This window comes from Ambystoma mexicanum, chromosome 1p (assembly GCF_040938575.1).
Source record: "Ambystoma mexicanum isolate Mex_15411 chromosome 1p, UKY_AmexF1_1, whole genome shotgun sequence".
NCBI classification, from domain to species: domain Eukaryota; kingdom Metazoa; phylum Chordata; class Amphibia; order Caudata; family Ambystomatidae; genus Ambystoma; species Ambystoma mexicanum.
The window spans coordinates 786,882,949-786,904,944 of NC_090921.1; the positions used below are offsets into that span (position 1 = coordinate 786,882,949).

The window sequence follows — 21,996 nt, forward strand, 5'->3', positions numbered from 1 at the left end:
TGGTCCCCCTTTGCTTTTGTGCTCTACTTATGCCTGGGCCCAGCCATTCTATTTCGAGGAGTGAAACCTGTGCAAGAATGTATTTGGTCTCGTTTCCAGGTGGGCATGAATAATATTGGAGCAATCTATAAACTGTAATTCTTTGCTTGGAACGGTAAGTGCTTATTCCAGGTTCTGGATCGGTGTTACAGCCTTTCACTGGGGCTGGGGTAAGAGACATTGCCAGAATGCAAACAATGGTGGAAAAATAGGAGGAATAGTGGCGGGATTGGTGCATTCACTTGGAATCCTTTCACCCTGAATTGGAGGACACACAGTGATGACTCCTTCGTTTTCCATAACGTGCGGCCACTCTCTGCTAAAATACTTATTTTTGGAACATAATGGAAGGATTTAATTAAAATGAAAAGCTGATTCGTGGGGGCACAATGGATGAATGAATGTGCTGAGAGTGACTTGCTGATATTGGCGGGTTACTTTGTCATTTTGGCAAATGAAAATATGATAGGCAAAGAAATGAGTTGGCATTTGGGGGACACAGACTGACATTTGAGGATGCAGTGGGCCTGATTCGCAAAGATTTGCCCTGGAGCGAATGAGGAGCGGCGGCGGGCATTCCTGATTGGCATCTGCGAACTTCTGCCTGATTCCCAAAGCTTCGAACTGAAAGAAACCTGGGGTGGCCTGGGGCATCTTCCCGACGCTCATAGGCAGATCCTGCTCCCAAAGATGCCTTCAAGGGCATCTCCCAGATGCTCGAGTCATGACGCAACTGGCTCCAATGCTCGGCTGCTTTGAGCATCGGGTACAAGGTAGCAGGCGCAAGCCTGAGATGCTCGCGGGCATCTCTTGGGTTGCGCCAGTGAACCTCTTGGTGAACCGGCCCAAATTGTCCGTTGGCAGCGCCAGTAGGAGCTCTATAAATAGGGTCGCTTTACTCTCCAGGGCTGGCGTCGGGATCTCGGGGGGTTAGCTGGTAGCGCGTATCTGGATAGACGCGCTGTCCGAGGGACGTGCTGTAGGTCCCGGGCAAGAGCTTTGCTTTGCTTGGGGCCTTAATCTGCACGACCGTTGGGCGGGCTGACTGAAAGCCCTGTTCCCACCAAGGTCAGCAGAGCCTGCATTACTGCACGGCCATGAGGGCATCCAGAAAAAAACACTTGGGCACTAATTAGCGGTTTACTGGCCACCCATCTGGTCAGCCAGTGAGGACGTGCAGTGCTATATAAAACCCGCCTTATGATCATTAGACACAGCTGTCAGTATATGAGAATTCTCCCCAGAGAAGGGCACTCACCCGGCCTCCAAACCCCTTCTCCTGCTCTCCTCCGCCCACTCTCTTATTTAGCTAGCACTCATTCTCCATATTGCCTCTACTTGACACTTAGGCCTTGATGTCCTACCTGCCTTTATTGCTCCCACCTTCTTGCCCCCCAGTGTCCTGACACTTCCTGGCCTCTCCTGGTCTCTTGCCATCTCCCTTTCTCCCTCATCCGCTCATTGACTTTTGCCTGTTGGAGTCTGCCATCCTCATGATGTCACCTTGCTCCTCGCGCCCTGAAGGCCAACTTCCACCTCATCTCTACAGGCCTCTTCATGCCCTGTCTCGTCATCAGAGCCTCTTTTTGACTCTTGCCACCCTCTCCTCCTCTCGCCTTCTTGCCGCCAGTACCCAGCCTCTCCCTGTGCTCATCACTCTTGCCCTGTTGCTTCGTGCCCCTGTTGCGGTTGTTTGTTACCACATTGCAAAAATAAGGTCCCACACACGACAGTGCTCTGCTCTGGAATAAGGCCAACGGATCTGGCACTGGAACTTTCTGGAGACCTGGCATGAATTCAGGTGTAAATTAACAAGGGGGGTCCTGGGAATCCCGATGCTGGAGATTAATCATAGTTACCAGGACCTTACCCTAAGTTACATGGGAAATCCAGACATGGACCCCTTGCTCACTATTCGTAGAGAGACACAGCTCCACTACTGATGAGGTCCAACCAGACCGAAACATGTGTCTGGGGATGCTGTTGGCACCCTTATTCAGAGGAGAATTGCGTAGCATTTCGGTGCTGGACTGCCCCAGGGCAGGACAAAGACTGATATGTTTAGGACATTTCTCCTCTGTGAAAGATAGTGATCTAAAGACTCTGGGTAAGGCTCTTGTAACCAGGACTAATGTCCGGCAGAGGGACTCCCAGGACCACCCTTGTTTTTTGCATGCATTCAAGTGCACCACACCTCCTACCTTCCCCTGTCCACATCCTCATAGGATTTACATCTCGTGTGCTCCCTTGCACCCTACCAATACTTGGCCTCTCATTTCATGATGTCCCATTTTCCCCAACTGCCCTTGACGCCTCCTTACCTCTGAGCATTCCGGCCCCTAGCATCAGGCGTGCCCTTGACATCTGCTCATCTTTTGCACTCTTGTGATGTGCCTCCCGCTGGCATCTCCCCAAACCTACTTATTCCCTGCTTCTTACTTGCTGCACTCACTCTGCCCCCCTAAGCCCTTTATTCGCGCACAGCCTTGTGGTGCCCTGGTTCTTACCTCCTTGCTTCTGGCCTCTCTATTTGGTTTCTTGATCACTCCACCCTCCCTGTGCTTATCTGCTTCCCCTCACACTCAGGGCTCCTTTGCCTCTCCCTGCCTTCTCCTGTCATGCCTCGCCTCTCTGCAACCATTGGTTCTCCAGATATTTCAGACTACATTTCCCATGATATCTGGCTATTGACTATGCTGCTTAGGGATGATGGGAATTTGAGTCCAAAATATCTGGAGAGCCAAAGGTTGCAGAGCCCGGCTGTAGGTGCTAGCCTTTCCTTATGCCCGGTTTACCGTGGCCTCTCCTCATGCCTGCATCCCTTTGCCATGCCTTCTCCACTCATGCAGCAGTTTCCCATGCTCGGTCTTTATGCGTGGCCTCCTCCAACCTCTCTTTATTCCACGGCTTCTTTGGCCTCTCCTTGTGCATGGCTTACCTTGACATTGCCTTATGCCAGGCTTCCCATGGTCTTCCTTACAGGTGGCCTACCATGCCCCCTCTGTTGCGCCTTATGCCAGGCCTTCTATGGCTCCTTGTTGCTGCGTCTGCCTGGATTCCCTTGGACTCTCCTTACACTGGAACCCCCTTACACTGCAACCAGCTTGGCTTCTTCCTCCTTACAAGCAGGGGTGTTGCTAGATCTGGAAAAGACTCAGGGCTAGCTAGCCTTTTGGTTTTAGCCCCTGAGCTTGTATCCGGGGACCAAAAGTCCCAGGGTTTTAGCCCCCGTAGCTCCCCTTGGTGACGCCTCTGCTTATAAGCACCTCCGAGGGCCTCACTGGGCGCCAGTGTCGTTTCCCCGCCTCCCCACACCCTTCCTCTCGTGCTCTGCACTAGTCATCCCTCGGCCCAACCTTTGCCGCTTCCCACCTGCTTGCTCTTCTCCTCCACGGCCTTCTGCTCGGCCTCCGCCTGCTCAGCCCGGTCCAGCGCGTTCTCCTTGTCCAGCTTGAGCATCTGCATCTTCTTCTTGATGGCCTCCATGCTTGCGGTGTCGGGGCGGGCTCAGCGCGCGGGTGCTGGCGGGAACTGGTAGGGCTGCCTCGGCTCTCCAGGGAGGTGGCGGCCTCGCCGTCCTCTTTGGGATAGAGAGGATAATGGGATGCAGAGGCTCAACCTTCAATCTCGGTCAGAGAAGCTTCCTGCGGGACAGATATACCCCCTGATCAGCTGCCCAGAGTGGGCTGGACCAGCCCCCCCTCCAACACCCTCCCGTGGTGTCCCATCCACGCGCCGTTCACTGTCTCACAGGGGGCGCCCTGACTGGGGCCTTCGGGGGCAGCGCCATATTTGGACTCTCAGGGGACAACTGGCAGCTGGTTATTAAAAGCAGAGTCCTGGGATGGTTGCGGTGTTGGCCTGCAGCCATGTCATTCTTGTGTGGCTTTTGTTTGCGAGATGACTCGTCTTCCAGCCCCCACTCATAGCCCAGTCTCCCCTCACGCCCTTTAAATAAACCGTTCGCTGGAGGTTGGAACAAGGTACCGAATCCCGCAGCAATGGCTGAGAGTGGCCACTGCCGGGAGCTGCGGGTCAGCAGGTTTACACCGGTGAGGGCACTCTAATGCGCCACAGCACTTCCCTGATAAGCAGAACAGGCACACTGATACAATTACAAAGCACCTGTATAGAGTGTGCAGCCTTTAAGATGCTGCCACGATGTAGTTACATTGGTCACATCATAACATGGTAAAGAACAGTGCAATCGGTGCAGCAATGAGCTTAATGCCAACTCATGAATGCACCTATAGTGCACAGGTGTGGACACAGAATGAACCATGAAAAGGCCCATTCTACCCCCGCCCCCCCCCACCTCAGAATGTGGGTGCACGGAGACAATCACATATTCAGTTCTGTGATCAGCGGGGGGTGCAGTGCCAGGCTGCTGGAAGAGGCGGTGATATGTAACCCCTTTATGGGGCATTATAAGGCACGAGTTACACATATTTCAAAAGAAAATTGAAGCTGTACAGCCCAGGTTTCCCCCCACGATGCACCATTGATTGAAGGGTCCTCCTGTTCGTGTACCACGTGGGGGACCCTTCTACGATAAACAATTGTGTAAGATACAAGGGCGTGAGTGGGGCTCCATCATGTCCGTTGTTAGAGAACCGGACCCTCAGTCAGGAGGGCCGAGCCAGTATGCCGCTCAGTGCACACACATCTAGATGCCTGGTTGATCCTGGCTTTCCTCAATGAGGTGCACCACGTCCAGGAGGGGCCCCTGGCCTTACCATCTCGCTGACCCACTGCCAGGAGTGGTTCCCTCATCCATGTCAATGGCGCGGCCCAACATCTCCATGCAGCACCCATTTGCCGGGAGAGGTGCCAACCACAGATCACTGCTGCGGCATGGACTTCCCTCTTGGGTGCCCTCGGCGTGGAGGGGGGGGGGCACCGCCCAGACACTGCAGCCTTCCATGCCGCAAAATTACTTCACACGGCTGAGCGCTGTGTGCGTGCTGCTGGGACCGCCACCTGCTTAGGCGGGCCCATCTTCAGTACCGACCCGCTTGGCACCCGCAGCCCGGGTGAAAGGACTTGTGAGGCCTCCTGCTGCTGCAAATAGTGCCTGCCGGGTGTGGTGCGTGCCCCTTTAAGCGCCTTGTGATGTTATGTTATGTGATTTGGCATTTATATAGCTCTCTGTATATCATTGGTAGGACCTCAAAGCGCTGGTAGGTTGAATGCCCTCGGGGACCGAGGTCCAGGTCAGTTGAGAGAGTAGGGTGTCACAGGGTGCTTGGGTGCATCAGTTATGTGTGCAGCTGATGCACTTGCCTGATGGTAGCTGCATCCTAGCATTAGGCGTGGTGCTGGAGATATCAGTTGAATGTGTGCAGTCTGGAGGATGGACACCAAGACGGGGTTCTGGCTGTGTTAGGCCTGCATAGGACGCTTATGTGTGCAGCTAGGCAGGTTTGTCATGGGATGATGTAGCTGCGTTTTATTAGAATGATGAGGTGTTCATGGGGTAACGTTCGTATGTGAGCAGCTAGGCCGGAATTGATCGAGGGGTGTAGCTGCACTCTAATTGTGTGTTGGTGTGGAGTAGAGAGTAAGCATAGTGACATGGGAGGTGAGTGGTTGGGTGGAGTTATGATCTAATTTCGGATTTCAAGCGTGTGTTTGCTTAATAGTGACTTGTAATGTGTTAGGTCACGAGGCAAAGGAAATAAAGGGGGAGCACCCTGCCCGTGTCATGTGGGCAGTGAGCATGGGAACCTCTGCGACAAGCTTTACTGTCTCTGTGTCATTCATTGCAGCGAGGGCAGGCCTATCACACTGGCGATGAGGTGGTTGTCGCGCCGGGTATATCCCGTGCGAGCGTGAACCCGCTGTCGCTCTGCCAGAGTTTATATACTTTTCCTTTCTCGTGCTACGCCCTATGCCTTAGGAGCTCCTCAATCAGAGGTCAGCATCGGCTGCGCAGTAACAGCAACCTCTGGGCCAGCTAGAGGTGGGCGAGCCTGGTGAGGCCCGGGCCGGCCCAGGCTCCAACGGGGGCTCCAGCCCGACCTTCCTTTCGGGCCGGTAACCCCGGATGCCACGGGCCTGCCACAGGCCCCACCATGGCGAGCAAAATGTAAAGAAATGCCCATTTTTTTTTCTTACATATTTGACTATTTCTTTCCATTTTGGCTGCGCCACGCGGGCAAAATGAAAAGAAATGCCCATGCGACCATGAAGGCGGATCGGATGCCAAGAGGGCACCAGGGCCGCATTTATTTGTTTCTCAGTTGACCATTTTTTCCATTTTGACTGCGCCGTACGGGCAAAATGGAAAGAAATGGCAATTTTTTGTTTTTCACGTTTGACCATTTCTTTCCATTTTGCCTGCCTCACATTTTTCTTTCTTTACATTTGACCATTTCTTTCGATTTTGCCTGCGCTGTGTGGGTAAAATGTAAAGGAATTCCCATTTTTCACATTTGACCCTTTCTTTCCATCTTGCCTGCCCCGCGCAGGCAAAAAGGAAAGAAATGGTTATTTTTTTCTCACATTTAACCATTTCTTTCCTTTTTGCCTGCGCGGCGTGGCCAAAATGGAAAGAAATGTCCATATATGAAAAAAATAAACGCTGCCCTGATGGTGGCTCGCCAGGGCAGCATTTAATTTGTTTCCTTTTTTGGGGGAGCCAGGGATATCGTGGGCTCGGCCAGTGGTGGGCTCCTACAGCCAGGTTGGATCCCCAGGCTCGCCCCTGGCTCGCCCCTACCCATGAAATCCCGGGCTGCCCCAACTCTAGGCCCAGCCCTACCAGACTCCTGACCCCCACTGCCTCAGGGCCGCCGGCGGTGTGACGCCTAGTGCACATACACCCTGTTCTCCCCCACACGGTCGGCAGAATCGGGGCGCGTGGCAAAAAAAAAAAGAAAAAAAAAGAAAAACAGATAGAATCAAAGAAGGTGACATCCACAGTTGCCTGGGTAAGATAAGGCTGCAACTCCCCCACAGAGTGCTTGTGAGCCCCGTCTTCAATTATGGGCATGATCTGCTCTATGATATGATATCATATGATATGGCATTTATAACGCGCCTATACACAAGTGTTTCAAAGCACGACGAGGCAAGGGAGAGGGAACAGAGGGAAGACTGACAACGATTTTACTAGTACAAAGTGTCATTCAGATCACACAAGTGCAAAGGAAGGGGGAGGAAGAAAGTGCAGGGGGAAGGGAAAGTGCAGTGCATGGGATAATAGAATAACAAGATAAATAAACGGCCAGCAGGTGGCAAGTGCAGGGTGAGTGCAGACATAAGTGCTAGTGGGGGGACTGTAGGGATACAGAAAATAGTCCCCAGGTGCAGGGGTTGCCAGGGAGGCAGTGCAGGCTGCATCTGGCAGGGCTAGGGCCCGAGATCAGATGGGTGGCCAGGTAACTAGTGCAGTCTCAGTAACAGCCAGGACGTTAGCAGGGTAGAGGGGGAGAGAAAGTGGAAGCAAAGAGGAGGGTTTTCAGGTGCTTCCGGAACCAAAGATGGTTCTCCTCAAGTTTCAGGGAGGCAGGGAGGCTGTTCCAGAGGGAGGCACCAGCCGAAGAGAGAGATCTGCCACCAACTTGTTACTTGGAGAAGCCACTGGCCCTGAGGGAGTTGGAGGTGGATGAGCGAAGAGCTTGAGAGGGAAGATATTTATGAAGAGAGAGTTGAAGGTATTGAGGCCCCAAGCCCCAGAAGGCCTTGTGGACGATGCAGAGGGTTTTGAACTTAATCCTCGCAGCCACTGGGAGCCAGTGCAGAAATGTCAGTCCTGGAGAGATACGATCCCGGGGCTTGAGGCCAAGGATAAGTCTCGCAGTCCTGTTCTGGATGAGTTGCAGAGGGCGTAGAGTAGAAGCAGGCAGATTTAGAAAGAAGCTCTTGCAATAGTCCATCTTAGAGAGAACCAGAGCTCTAGAGACAGTGAGCTTCTGGGGGAAGGAAAGGAAAGGAAGAATACCTCTGAGGAAGTGCAGCTGGAAGTGTGACTTTTTAGAGACGTCAGAGATGTGAGGCGAGAAAGATAGTGTGGAGTCAAAGATGACCCCAAGGTTTTTAGCCTTGCAGTTGGGAGAGGGAAGAGGGCCAAGAGAGGCTGGCCAGAGAGCTACAGGGAAGGAGGGAGTGTGTGTGCCGATGAGGAGAATCTCAGTTTTACTGACATTAAGGCAGAGGTCATTGGCAGCACACCACTCCTGGATAGAAGACAGACAGTCAGAGATGAGGGACAGTGAAGAGGTGGCCGTAGGTAGCCTGAAAATGAGCTGAGTGTCATCTGCATAGCACTGAAAGTTGGGGCAGAGAGGGGCAATGCGGTGGGCAAGGAGTGCCAGGTATTGGTGGAACAGCCAGGGAGAGAGGTTAGACCCCTGGGGGACACCACAGGTAGAGAAGAAGATAGCGGTGAGGAAGGATCCAAGTTGGACCTGGGAGGGTCGGTCAGAGAGGAAGGAAGTCAGCCACGCCAGGGCCTGACCAGTGATTCCTAGGTTATCACAGAGACAATTAAGCAGGATGGCATGGTTGACGTTGCCAAAGGCAGAAGAGAGATCAAGCAAGATGAGGACACAAGGGGTGTTAGAGTCAACGTTGGAGAGCAGGTCTTCACGGATGTTCAGGAGAGCAGTTTCCGTGTTTCTGGCAGTTCTGAAGCCAGACTGATGGTCATGAAGACAACCAACAGATTCAGTGTGGAGATTTAGCTGGGAGATGGCCAGTTTCTCCAGGAGCTTGCTCAGGAAGGGAGTGATGGAGATTGGGCGATACAGGAGAGTCCCTGCAATACCACGGAGAAACTTCACAACACAGTTTCCATACATGGGTTGCAGCTCCTGACGGGAGTGCTTGTGCACCTTATTAGCGAGGCTGGTGTCTGTATGTGAAGTGACTAGCGCCAGTAACCAGCCAAAATCTAGCAGAAGCCACATCCAAGTTAGCCACTGAGCTTTCTGTTCATAATCGAGCTGCGATTGGCTATTCAAATGGCAGATGCTGCCAAAGGTGCCCCTGCAGGTGCAAGGGCGCAACGCCCATCCATGAACCTCATACCCTTGAAAGAATTTGATATATCTGTAGCCCTGTCGGCCCTAGACCCCAGATGGTCCGCCTGGGTGAAACGCCTAGAGATGTTCCTGTCAGCGACAGGGGAAGTCAACGATAAGACGAAAAAAAGTTGGTCATTCTCTACTCGGCTGGTCCTGCCGTTTGCAATATTTTTGAGACTCTACAGCCTGCAGACAGGACGTTCAATGCAGACAAGGCAGCTCTCCAAGAGTACCTCGCACCCATGGCTAATCTTGACTACAAAGATCCCTTATGAGGAATAACCATGCAGAAAGAAGAGGAATCCTTTGATGCTTATCACTGCAGGCTGCGGTGGATGGCTACAACATGTGCATGGCCAGATGAGGAACATGAGATGCACCAAAAGACAATTCAAGGATGCTTATCTGTCAAATTAAGACAACAAATACTGCATGAACCAAGTATAACCCTAGTCTGTTCTAGAACTTGGACGCTCCCACCAATTAGCGGACGTCAGAGCGGGGCACTGCAGGATTACTTAATGCTAATCTTCATCACTCCTAGTCCTTCTCTTCCTCGGAACAATACTTGTATCCCTCCTCCCTCACCAGATATGATGAAATGGACAAATAATAGGTAGAGCTAACTGAGGTCTTTTGATCGTAAGGAGAGGTTATACCCTCAGGCATGGGCGGGACAGGAAGGAAAAAGATTCGAAAGAGAAGAGAGGTTCCTGGAAAGAGGAGGATGACCTCACAAGTAAGTACTGCGCCGAGGAAGGGAAGGACTAGGACTAGGACTAATGAAGATTACTGAGAAGTAATCCCCAGTACGCCACACGCAGCTGATATCAAACAAATAACCTATCATCCATCCCCTCATGCCTGACACTTCGTCAACATATAAAGTTAGCAGTCAGATGACCCATTTTGAATGCTAAGCTTACTTATCAGTGAAATATCTAACAGTAGGCAGTTCATCTTTTTTAAGGCGTACTTCGTATAAAAAGGGCACCTCGGTATAAATCTTTTTTTCTGACAGTGATGAGGTATTTAGAATAGAGGCGTTACGCATCTTTAATATTAGCCTCTGGCTTTGTGATGAAGTGAAGACTTCCCTTTCTTCAGTGACTAGCTCACATGGATTTCATTAAAGGCACAGAAGCTCCCATTGAGAGTTTGTGTGGACAGGTGCGAGGTTGAGGGGGCAGGGTGGATAATGTTGATGCTTCCAGTAGACTAGGGTGACCAGATTTTGAAAATAAAAAACCGGGACAGGCCACTGACACAGAAGTAGGACTACAGCTTCAGCAGTGAAACTGTAGTCCTACTGCTATGTGGGTGGCCTGTCCCGTGTCATGTTGCAGGAACAGAACGCTTATTGGGACCGGAGGAAGGTGTAAAGTATGTGGGATGGGGTGAAAATAGAATGAGGAGAGCGCCCGGGGTCCTGAAACTATTTTAAGTTTAAAAACCCTGTCCATGATTTGGGGATCGGGTGGATGCCATCCTGGTTTTTGGCCAAACCAATGGGAAAATCGTGATATCGGGCCAAAAACCGGGATTGTATCCACCCGATCCCCAAATCCTTGGACAAAGTTTGTAAACTTAAAAAAGTCTCTGTACCCCGGGATGGTGCCGCAAATACCCAGGGAGTCCTGACAAAACCGGGATGTCTGGTCACCCTACAGTAGACTCTCCGGGCAGCATGAGGCCTTGGTGGCCACTGCATTAGCTGCGGTGCGCAACAGCCTCTGGGAACCAAGCACCACACGTGCCGTGGCACCAGATAGAGACACAGGGGCTCTAGGAAAGGAAGGAAGTTGGCGGGTATCAGGGAGAGGGGTGCCTGCAAGGGGGGGAGGGGCAGGAAAGGAAGGGGTGAGAATCAGCACCAGGATATGGAAGCGGAAGCAATTGGGTTAAGAGCAGGACACCTGCTGGAAATTAGGAATTGGGTAAATATTAAGGCACCTGGGGAAATAAGTATTGTGTAAGTAGTCAAGATCTGGGGTAAAGGAAAATGGAGTAAGGGTTCAAGACACCTGGGGAAAGAAGTGATCAGAGAAGAGGTGAAGACACCTGAGGAAATGAGTTGTATGTAAGAGGTGAAAACACCTGGGCAATGAGTTATTGTGTATCAGGGCAAAACACATGAAGACATTAGTACTTGCGTACGAGGTCAAGCCATCTGGGCAAATGAGCAACTGTGTAAGAGGTCAAGACACCTGAGGAACAGAGTAACAGTGTAAGATGTTATAACACCTGGGAAATACATGTTCAGAAGGTCTAGACACAGATGCATGGCTGCCTTTTGCAAGAAGGAGATCATCCGGGGTGGAGGAAGGGTATAGAGATGTAAGGGCGCCAGCTCAGTGCAGAACACTTATGCTTTGTGATGAAAAGGGAATATCTGTAAGTTACCTCTTACCTCATAAAGCAGCTGTGGCCTTTTTATATTCACAAGTGTTTGTCCATTTGATAATTGTTCAAGAGGGCGGCTGGGCAGGGTGAGGTCAGTGGAAGTCATCGAAAGGGTTGGCCAGGGCTAGAGGGGTGGGGAGGGTCTAAGGAGCATACATGGGGCTCAGGGGCCAAGGTTGGTCTGTTGCGGCTATGCTTCTGTAGCATGGCTATGTATGAGTTTAGGTTTACACTTTGCCCTGCATATGATTTTACTCGTTCTTTTTTATCCCTTGCCTGGGTATTTCAGCTGTGCTTACATTTCAGCAGGCTCTTCAGTGCTTATTTTCGTTTCCGCCCACAGAGGTAGGTGTGGTTCCTTTCCGCTGAGCGCGAACAGGAAGCGCTCCCTCTTGAGTTTGCATTCGATGGCCTGGAGGAAGCCTGGCTTGCTTCAGATTGCTCGCAGTTCAGATATCTCAAGTTTCAACACGCTGATGAGTTTAGTTTCTGTCTTCTAATACTGGGCTGTTGTTAAGGTCCTTATTCATCGACTATGTTACTCGTGTTTTAATCGTACAATCAAGCGTTTAATGATGGTTTCAGTGTTTCCTCTGTGGTCTTTAATAAAATACAGATTTCCTGTCCACCGAAGCACACCCATTCTCGTTGTTTCGTGAACTGGCGGTTGAGGAAACGCTTCGTAGTCGTTGGTCTTTCTCACAGAAAATGGCTCCTGCATGCATGATGCTCTTTCTATGTGCGCCATAAAGCGGGCGGGGGAGGTAGGGGTGGTTGCGGGGGGGGGGGGGGGGGTGAGAGAGGGGGTTGAGGGGGGCGGAGAGGGGGTGCAATGCACTCTGGCTTGCTTAAACTAAGGCCTTCCTTCATGTGTGTAGATTTAAGTCCTAGCTCTAGCAAATGCTTTTATGGATCTTGTGCATTGCGCCATAGCAGGAATATTGCACCAGGTCCAACAGTGCAGGTCCCCACTTCCTGCAAGACCTATTAATAATAGTTATAGTAGCAGGTTTGTATATAGCATTTCATGTCACATTCACCCCACTTCTACTCACTGTAATAATAGCGATTAGTTTTGGGGAGAGGGTAGCCCTTCACATTTTGGGAGAGGGGCCAACTTCCGAGACTGCGGGGAAGGGTAAACTTGTGTGGGGGAAGCTAACTTGTTTCCATATTCTAGTGAGACTATTTTGGTGATGCTTCAATGTTACAAGCAGTTAACTCCCCCCCTCACGTCTGAAAGCTGTGAGAATGAGCTGTCTCCTGCCTTCACCCTACCCTTCATTGCAATCACGCCCCTGACATGCAAGTGCTAACATCCTATCCGGACCTAAAAATGGATGCATATGAATGCAGTTGCTTGCCACGAAACGCTATACATTAATAAATGCCGCACCGTTGTTAACTATGCAGCCACAGGTAGCATTTATCCTCTGTGTCCTGTCCTGTCATGGCTCTGTAGTTCAGCCAGGTCAAGTTAACATAATCCAAAATCTCAGGGGATGGGTTGCTAAAGCCCGATCTGCCCTATGGTCGTTGTGCCACTGTACTCAATGTATCTCTGTTCTAAAGGATGAAGGACCCAGTATAGGTATTTTCTGCTTCGGAGGCAAGCACTTAACCCCTGACCTATCCACTCAGCTATACGTCTTATTTTGTCTCCAGCTTTGCTCAGGCTGTTCCAGCTCTAAATGCTCTTTGGGGGGGGCAGGCTTTTTTAAAATTCTGTTCTGTTGAAGCATCCCTTCACTGGCAAATGCAGGGAATGTTCACACTTTGTATCTGCATTTTTTCTGCTTCTCCCTGCCACTGAGAGGCTAGTTGCAGTTGAGTAGGGTGGTGTGCACTTCTCATCTATCAACAGGTCTAGAGCAAGAATAAGGCAATTCTAGGCAACTGCCAGGGCACCAACCGCAATGGAGCACCAGGGCGCAGGTTTGGCCATACAGACATAAAATTTGGTCTATTGCGATTAAGGGAGTGCCAAAGTGCCACTTGGCCAGGCTAGGATCTCCTCCAGTGACCGTTGCTTTTGCAGCTGTTTCTTCTGTAAAGTTGGGGAGTTGCATCCGGCGAAGACCTGAGATCTCAGAGCCTCCTCGTTGGAGTACCGCTGAAACTTGCAGTGTTTTGTTTTATTCATAGTCTCAAAACATATTTGTCTAGGGATTCTCCTTTGTCTTGGAGCGTCGTGTGAAAGATGTGCCTTTCACAATCAACGTTGGTATGGGGCGCAAAATATTCGTACAGTTTTGTGTGTAAGTCTTGGAATGAAGCTGTTTCCAGGTTGAGCAATTCCCATGCAATGTCCCTGACTGCCGGTCCGACTGCCGTAGACAGGGTGTTCTTTAGCCTCTCGGTTATGGAGAATTCTCATTCTATGGCTAATTTCCCTTACCTATAGAGTCCCCCAGCAGCTTTGCTGGATTTGAAGGGTTTGTTTTTTTCTCGTGCTGAGAGTGAGACTCTTTTTCCCACTCTTAGACATTTTTGCTATGTGTGTTCTAGGCTAGTTTTGTGTTTAATGTCTATGGGGTTTTTCCACCTCCATAGGAACCATCTTTATTCACATGTGTTACACAGCACCCTCTGTGCAGTGACACAGGGGTGTCGTAGCGACCCCCAAACATAGGCTCTATACCCTGGGACTGACTACTGTCTCCCAGGGCATGTAAAGTCCCCATTGACTTTACTAGTCAATTTTTGTGAACTAAACCAGTACCACCCATCTTACTATGGAGGTACTGGGAAGGGTTAATAGTTTTTCCCTTATGTTCATTTTCGAGAGGGTACCGTACAGTCCCTCTCTCAAAAGTTTCTGGCTGGTGGCAGTGGTTACTACCGTAAATATTCGACCGCAAATATTTTCCTATGGGATTTTCCCATTGTTCGAGGCTGCCACATTTTCTGACAGCCTCTAACATAACGCCGGTGTATTTTAATATTAACTTTACTCCGGTAGGTTTTATTTGCCAGAACTTTAATATAACTTCTTTCTCGTGTCTTTCTCTAAACTCCTAACCCAGGTCGGGGATCCTTTGTTCGTCCTTTTAGCAGGCTTCTGCCAAGAAGCCCTCCTTTCGGCGCCACTGAGTCTGGGGTGGGTCCATTGTGTGGGAGGGGGAGTAGGACCCCTGGACAGGGTTGCCTCAGCAACCCATGTCACACTCTATCCTGATAAGCTGGAGGGTCTCCCTCCAACATGACCACTCCACTGTGTGAGTGACTGTCATGATGCCTACCTCCAAGGAGCCAGGTCCGACCCAGCAACCCCAGAGGCAGGCATCATTTCCCCCAGGGGAGTGCCAGGCTCATGCTGGACTTCTTAGGCGCCAGGCTCACAAAGCTAGACATGTGTTCAAGTGTTTTAATGTGCACTTACCTGATGCAGACCATGCTGCCACATCCAGGCCCTCTTGAGGCCTGAATAGGAACTACTTTACCTGTGTGACTACTTTCCACCCGGGTGTGGTCGGGGAAGGATACATACCTGATCGGAGAAAGGATACACACTTGGAACTTCTTCCAAAGCTATTTAAACCACACCCGATCAGCAACTCACGCTTCGCGTTGTTCTGCTCCTTGCAGCTGGACGCTCACCGTGTCAGCTCCTGCATCTGGACTTCAGCCACGCCTGTCAGCATCCTGGGTCACCTGCAAAGGGAGACAAGAGACCTACCAGCTAATCTGCACCACGGAGACATCACCGACGATCCTGAAAGGGAAGACATCATTTTTAAAAGCATTTCGTTACGATCGCTGCAGCGCTGCATTTCACTCACCTTTCCTGGGTTCCTCCATCTTCAGCGCGATCATCCGGGAACACAGCCACTTCCCAGAGCCTAGAGAGAAAGACAAGAATAAGAGGTGAGAGAAGGAAGGGAATAGGAAAAGCCCAGTTTCCTTCTAAGACTTACCTGTTGGGTCATTCCCATTACATTTCGGGTCTTGCTGCTTCCAAGCAGGACCCCGGCCCCTATGGGGAAAAAAGACAAAGACATTAGATGAGCGAATGCAAAAACATCACCTGAGTGCTCATCTAAGACTTACCAGATCTTTACTGGAACTGCACGTTTCACTTCGGGTCGGTGCCATATTTCTGGCATTCCGAACCCCGGCCCCTATGGGGAAAAGACATCAACATCAGCGCTTTGTTGCAAGAAGTCTCCAAAGGAATCTTCATTCATCACCTGAAAAAAGACAATGAACATTATTATTTAAAGCTTGAACTTTTGAACTTGCAACAGAACTTTTACAGCGCCTTACCAGTATAATCAAGCTTACCTGAACTCCCATCCAACCTCAATCCAGTGAAGTAACTGGGTTCAACGCGCCCCTGCGTCAGAAGCAGGATGGAGAGCTCGTCCTTTCAGACCCTAAGGTGAGACTTCACGGGGAATCGTGGAAGGGTATCGTGGAGGGTTGGAAGAAAGTGGGAGGCTTGAGCATAACTCAGTCAGTAGGTAATACTCCCTTTTCACGCACAGGGGAATATTCCTGCGAGCCGGAGAAGCCAGAGTAGAGGGCCCTTCCTGTCCATCTTCAGAGTCCTGCGCTTCACCATTGAAGAAGCATCAGCACTCGAAGCCAGACCTGCGCCTCCGTGGGAATCCGGTGAGCGTTACAGAACGCGAAGCCTACCCACAATTTCCCACCCGGGCGCTATGGAGACTTCCGAGACTGACCAGCTGGCCCAGCTTTTGGGGGAATTACGGGCAGAGGTGCACTCAGCCCGCCAGGAGACTAACACTCTCTAAAGAGAACTGATCTTATCTAAGGAAAGAACTGATGACCTAGCCAAAAGGTTATTACAGGCCCAGACAGGGCACACTCCTTTACCTAATTCCGGAGACATTTCCAAATCAATGGGTTTGAGTAACCCGGTACAAATTAATCTACCTGGACACATGCCTTTGGCCCCGCCTGAACGTTTTGCGGGGGATCCCAAGAAATATGCCGTCTTTATGAACCAATGTCGTTTACACTTTCTATGCAGACCCGGAGCCTTCCCTAACGACCAGACCAAGGTAGCCTTTATACTATCTTACCTCAGTGGTAGTGCTGCCGATTGGTCTATTCCATTGGTAAATCAGGATGATCCCATTCTCCAGAATTTTCAGGGCTTCCAGGCCAGCATGGAAAGATTGTTCGCTCGACACTCTCAAGGACAGGCCCTTGATAACGAACTGCTATCCTTACGACAAGGTAATCAGGATCTTCTATCCTACATAGCCACCTTTAACAGACTGGTTGTGGAAACTGGATGGCCAGAAAGCAAAAGGATCACATTGTTTCATCGAGGCCTGCGCGGAGAGCTTAAGGATGTTCTAGCTCAGATAGTAAACCCACCCCAGGTCTGCGCAGACTACATTGACTTGGTGGTTCAACTTGATCACAGACTTCAAAATAGAAAAGCAGATCGGTTCAAGTATGAAAACCGAGCACCGATCAAAACCCACGCTACCTCCAAGAGTACCGACGTATCTGAACCTATGCAAATCGGTGGTGTTAAAGGACCATTAACGCAGAAAGAACGAGAGAGAAGGCGGCAAATGCAACTTTGTCTGTATTGCGGGACTTCCGGTCACTTTCTTCGAAATTGTCCAGTTAAACCACTTAAGAAGGTGGTTGGAGCTACTGATAACAAATTAGTGACACCTGATTCGGGAAACGACCTAGCCCGGCAAGCGTAGGGGTCCGCTTGCCGAGCTTGAAAACTAACTCTTTGACCTCGCATTTCGTCATGCCAATGGTGCTCGTGGACCCAAAACAGCCTCAGCAGTTGCATGCCATAAAAGCATACATCGACAGTGGAGCTATTGGAAATTACATAGACCGTGAATTGGCTTCCAGGATTAAGCTTCCTCTCCGCCCGAAAGTAACCCAAGATGTCATTACTACAGTAGATGGAACCGAAATAGCCTCAGGGCCTGTAACGCATTCCACTGTTGAAGTGACACTGGTGGGTCAGGATGGACATCGGGAAGCAATCGTGTTTGATGTGATCAAGGCCCCACAATTTCAAGTAATTCTTGGAATTCCTTGGTTAGAAACACATAATCCCAGAATTGACTGGCGAGCAAAAAAGATAAGTTTTCCTGATTGTGAACCAACTTGTTATCCAAGAAATCCAGCTATGGGTCTAGCCACAGCAACTTCCACCCCTGTACAGCTACCGTCAGAATACCAAGAATTCCAAGGCGTTTTTCAGAAAGAACAGGCTAACACGTTACCTCCCCATCGGTCTTATGATTGCCAGATCGATCGGGTACCCAATGCTCAACTACCTTGTAGTAGGATTTATGCTCTTACGGAACCTGAGAACCTGCATTTGCGTCAGTATTTAGATCAGTACCTAGCCAATGGTTTTATTCGCCCGTCCAAGTCTCCTGTCTCTTCAGCTCTGTTCTTCGTGCCAAAAAAAGAAGGCGACCTTAGAACGTGTATAGACTATCGCGCCCTAAATCAAATAACGATTAAGAATCGTTATCCTCTGCCCTTGATCCCTGAGCTTATCGACCAGGTGAAAGACGCTTGTGTGTACACCAAGTTAGATCTCCGAGGAGCTTATCACCTGGTGCGCATAAAAGAAGGCGACGAATGGAAGACTGCATTCCGCACCAAATTTGGGCTCTTCGAATATCAGGTGATGCCCTTCGGTTTGTGCAATGCACCTGCCGCCTTTCAGTACTTTATGAATGATGTTCTTCGGGAACTTATCGATGTCTGCGTCATTGTTTACATTGACGACATCCTGGTGTACTCTTCTTCAGAATCTGATCACAGAAAACATGTTAGGGCAGTTCTTGAGAAACTGCGCCAGCACAGACTATTTGCAAAACTCGAAAAATGCGTTTTTCATACCACAGAAGTTGAGTTTCTCGGATTCATCCTGACACCTCAAGGAGTCCGAATGGACTTGCGAAAGGTGGACGCCATCCTCAAATGACCATCTCCAAGCTCGGTGAAGGGAGTTCAGAGCATGCTCGGCTTTGCCAATTTCTATCGAAGATTCATCCCGGAATTTTCCCGAACAGTCCAACCCATCACCGCTCTTCTAAAGAAAAATAAACGCTTCGAATGGACTCTTGAGGCCGAACAAGCCTTCCAGGACCTGAAAACCAAATTCACCTCTGCACCTGTATTGAAGCACCCGCACCCAGATCTCCCGTACATAGTGGAAACCGATGCTTCCAGTTCGGCCATGGGAGCTGTCCTGTCGCAAAGAGACCCAAAAACTAACCAACTACACCCAGCGGCCTTTTGGTCCAGAAAATGTTCTCCTCCGGAAATCAACTACGCAATTACCGATAAAGAGTTACTGGCCATCAAATCTGCTTTCAAGGCTTGGCGTCACTACCTTCTCGGGGCAAGACATACCATCACCGTAATTACGGACCACAGAAACTTACAGTATTTAAAGACGGCCAAAGCTCAATCTTCACGACAACTCCGATGGGCTCTATTCTTTGCGGAATTTGATTTTGTAATTACCTATCGCCCTGGCTGCAAGAATGGAAAAGCAGACGCCTTATCCCGGATTGGCATGGAAGAACCTAATTCGAGCTTAGAACCTGTGCCCATCATACCTGAGCAAAGAATCTTAGGCTTAACTTCATTGCAATCTATTGAGGATATCCAAACGCAAGTAAAACAACTTCTAGACTCTTCAACCTTACTGGAATGGAGTCAAAAGAGTCCTCATTACACTGTTAAGGATGACTTACCCTACTTCCAGGAGCGGTTGTTTCTGCCAAGTAAAGAATTGCAAGAACTTGTTATTGCCCATCATCATGAATCTTTAATGGAAGGACACCCTGGTATCGCTAAAACGGAGGAAAAAATCAAATGCCACTTCTGGTGGCCTTCTTGGAGAAAAGACATAAAGTCTTTTGTACTGTCTTGTGGAATTTGCGCCCAAAACAAGGCTCAAAAGAAAAGGCCAGCCGGCCTACTTCAACCCTTGGATATTCCACCGGCACCATGGCACACCCTGTCAATGGACTTTATAACAGATCTGCCTCCTTGTGCTGGTTACAACACAATCCTTGTAATTGTGGACCTATTCTCCAAAATGGCCCACTTTATCCCTTTGAAGGGTTTGGCTTCAGCTTCCACCTTGGCCAAGGAATTCCTGGAGAATATAGTTCGCATACATGGTTTCCCTTCCATTTTAGTCTCGGATCGTGGAAGTCAATTTATCTCACATTTTTGGAAGAAATGTTGCCAACTAGCACAAATAGATGTGCGGTTATCCACCAGCCACCACCCCCAGACTGACGGACAAACCGAGAGAACCAATCAGACTCTCGAGCAATATCTTCGGTGCATGTTACACCAATCCGAGTTAAATTGGAAAGACATCCTTTGGATCGCAGAATATGCATACAACAATTCAGTGCATTCTGGAACCGGACAAACCCCCTTTTATACTTTGTATGGTCACCATCCTCGGACCTCTGATCTAGATCCACCTCTGACCCTGGAAATGCCAGCAGTAAATCATCTGCATTCCACAATAACCCGAGCCTTCAAAGAAGCTGCAACTCATTTACAGCAAGCCAAGAAAAAGTATAAAGAAAATGCTGATTTGCACCGAAGTAAAACTCCTCCTTACCAAGTAGGAGACCAGGTATGGCTAGCAACTAAACATTTACCCCTCAAGGGCCCACGAACCTTCAATCCCAGATTCATAGTACCTTATCCCATCAAAGCTATAATCAACCCAGTGGCCTTTAAACTGGATCTACCGTCCAACATGCATATTCATCCAGTTTTTCATGCATCACTTTTGAAGCCAGTACAACCAGGAACCCGATTGTCCAAACCTCCAGATCCAGTTCAAATTGAAGGGGAATTAGAATTCGAAGTTAAAGACATTTTAGACTCCAAGGTGGTAAAGTCGAAACTCTTCTATCTTGTTGACTGGAAGGGATATGGACCTCAGGAGAGATCGTGGGAGCCTAGTAACCATGTCCACGCACCTCGATTAGTACAAAGGTTTCACCGGAGATTTCCGAACAAGCCCAAACCCCCGGAGGGAAGAACCTTGGGAGGGGCCTTGAGGGGGGGTACTGTCATGATGCCTACCTCCAAGGAGCCAGGTCTGACCCAGCAACCCCAGAGGCAGGCATCATTTCCCCCAGGGGAGTGCCAGCGGGCCCAAGCTGGGGCCCTTTGGACGCAGTCCTGGCGCCTTAGGCGCCAGGCTCATGTTGGACCTCTGTCCTGGCGCCTTAGGTGCCAGGCTCATAAAGCTAGACATGTGTTCAAGTGTTTTAATGTGCACTTACCTGATGCAGACCATGCTGCCACATCCAGGCCCTCTTGAGGCCTGAATAGGAACTACTTTACCTGTGGGACTACTTTCCACCGGGGTGTGGTCGGGGAAGGATACATACCTGATCGGAGGAAGGATACACACTTGGAACTTCTTCCAAAGCTATTTAAACCACACCCGATCAGCAACTCACGCTTCGCGTTGTTCTGCTCCTTGCAGCTGGACGCTCACCGTGTCAGCTCCTGCATCTGGACTTCAGCCACGCCTGTCAGCATCCTGGGTCACCTGCAAAGGGAGACAAGAGACCTACCAGCTAATCTGCATCACGGAGACATCACCGACGATCCTGACGATCCTGAAAGGGAAGACATCATTTTTAAAAGCATTTCGTTACGATCGCTGCAGCGCTGCATTTCACTCACCTTTCCTGGGTTCCTCCATCTTCAGCAGCGATCATCCGGATACACAGCCACTTCCCAGAGCCTAGACAGAAAGACAAGAATAAGAGGTGAGAGAAGGAAGGGAATAGGAAAAGCCCAGTTTCCTTCTAAGACTTACCTGTTGGGTCATTCCCATTTCATTTCGGGTCTTGCTGCTTCCAAGCAGGACCCCGGCCCCTATGGGGAAAAAAGACAAAGACATTAGATGAGCGAATGCAAAAACATCACCTGAGCGCTCATCTAGGACTTACCAGATCTTTACTGGAACTGCATGTTTCACTTCGGGTCGGCGCCATATTTCTGGCATTCCGAACCCCGGCCCCTATGGGGAAAAGACATCAACATCAGCGCTTTGTTGCAAGAAGTCTCCAAAGGCATCTTCATTCATCACCTGAAAAAAGACAATGAACATTATTATTTAAAGCTTGAACTTTTGAACTTGCAACAGAACCTTTACAGTGCCTTACCAGTATAATCAAGCTTACCTGAACTCCCATCCAACCTCAATCCAGTGAAGTAACTGGGTTCAACGCGCCCCTGCGTCAGAAGCAGGATGGAGAGCTCGTCCTTTCAGACCCTAAGGTGAGACTTCACGGGGAATCGTGGAAGGGTATCGTGGAGGGTTGGAAGAAAGTGGGAGGCTTGAGCATAACTCAGTCAGTAGGTAATACTCCCTTTTCACGCACAGGGGAATATTCCTGCGAGCCGGAGAAGCCAGAGTAGAGGGCCCTTCCTGTCCATCTTCAGAGTCCTGCGCTTCACCATTGAAGAAGCATCAGCACTCGAAGCCAGACCTGCGCCTCCG

At 49.9% G+C, this 21,996-nt stretch overlaps 1 protein-coding gene and 1 long non-coding RNA gene across 6 annotated transcripts in view; one reads left to right on the forward strand and one right to left on the reverse strand.

Annotated features, from left to right (window-relative positions):
- Positions 1-3,678, reverse strand: part of TPM3 (tropomyosin 3) — a 322,771-nt gene extending 319,093 nt beyond the window's left edge. For 3 of the 5 annotated variants that reach the window (XM_069651637.1, XM_069651619.1, XM_069651609.1), the window contains exon 1: positions 3,412-3,677. In XM_069651637.1, coding sequence (XP_069507738.1) covers positions 3,412-3,525 — 114 coding nt within the window. In that variant the 5' untranslated portion in view covers positions 3,526-3,677. Of the gene's footprint in view, positions 1-3,411 lie in introns of all 5 variants that reach the window. The other 2 variants (XM_069651646.1, XM_069651628.1) reach the window with 1 other exon arrangement.
- The window catches only part of LOC138580829 (uncharacterized), a 218,006-nt gene that overhangs the window by 134,970 nt on the left and 61,040 nt on the right, over positions 1-21,996 (forward strand). The window lies entirely within an intron of this gene.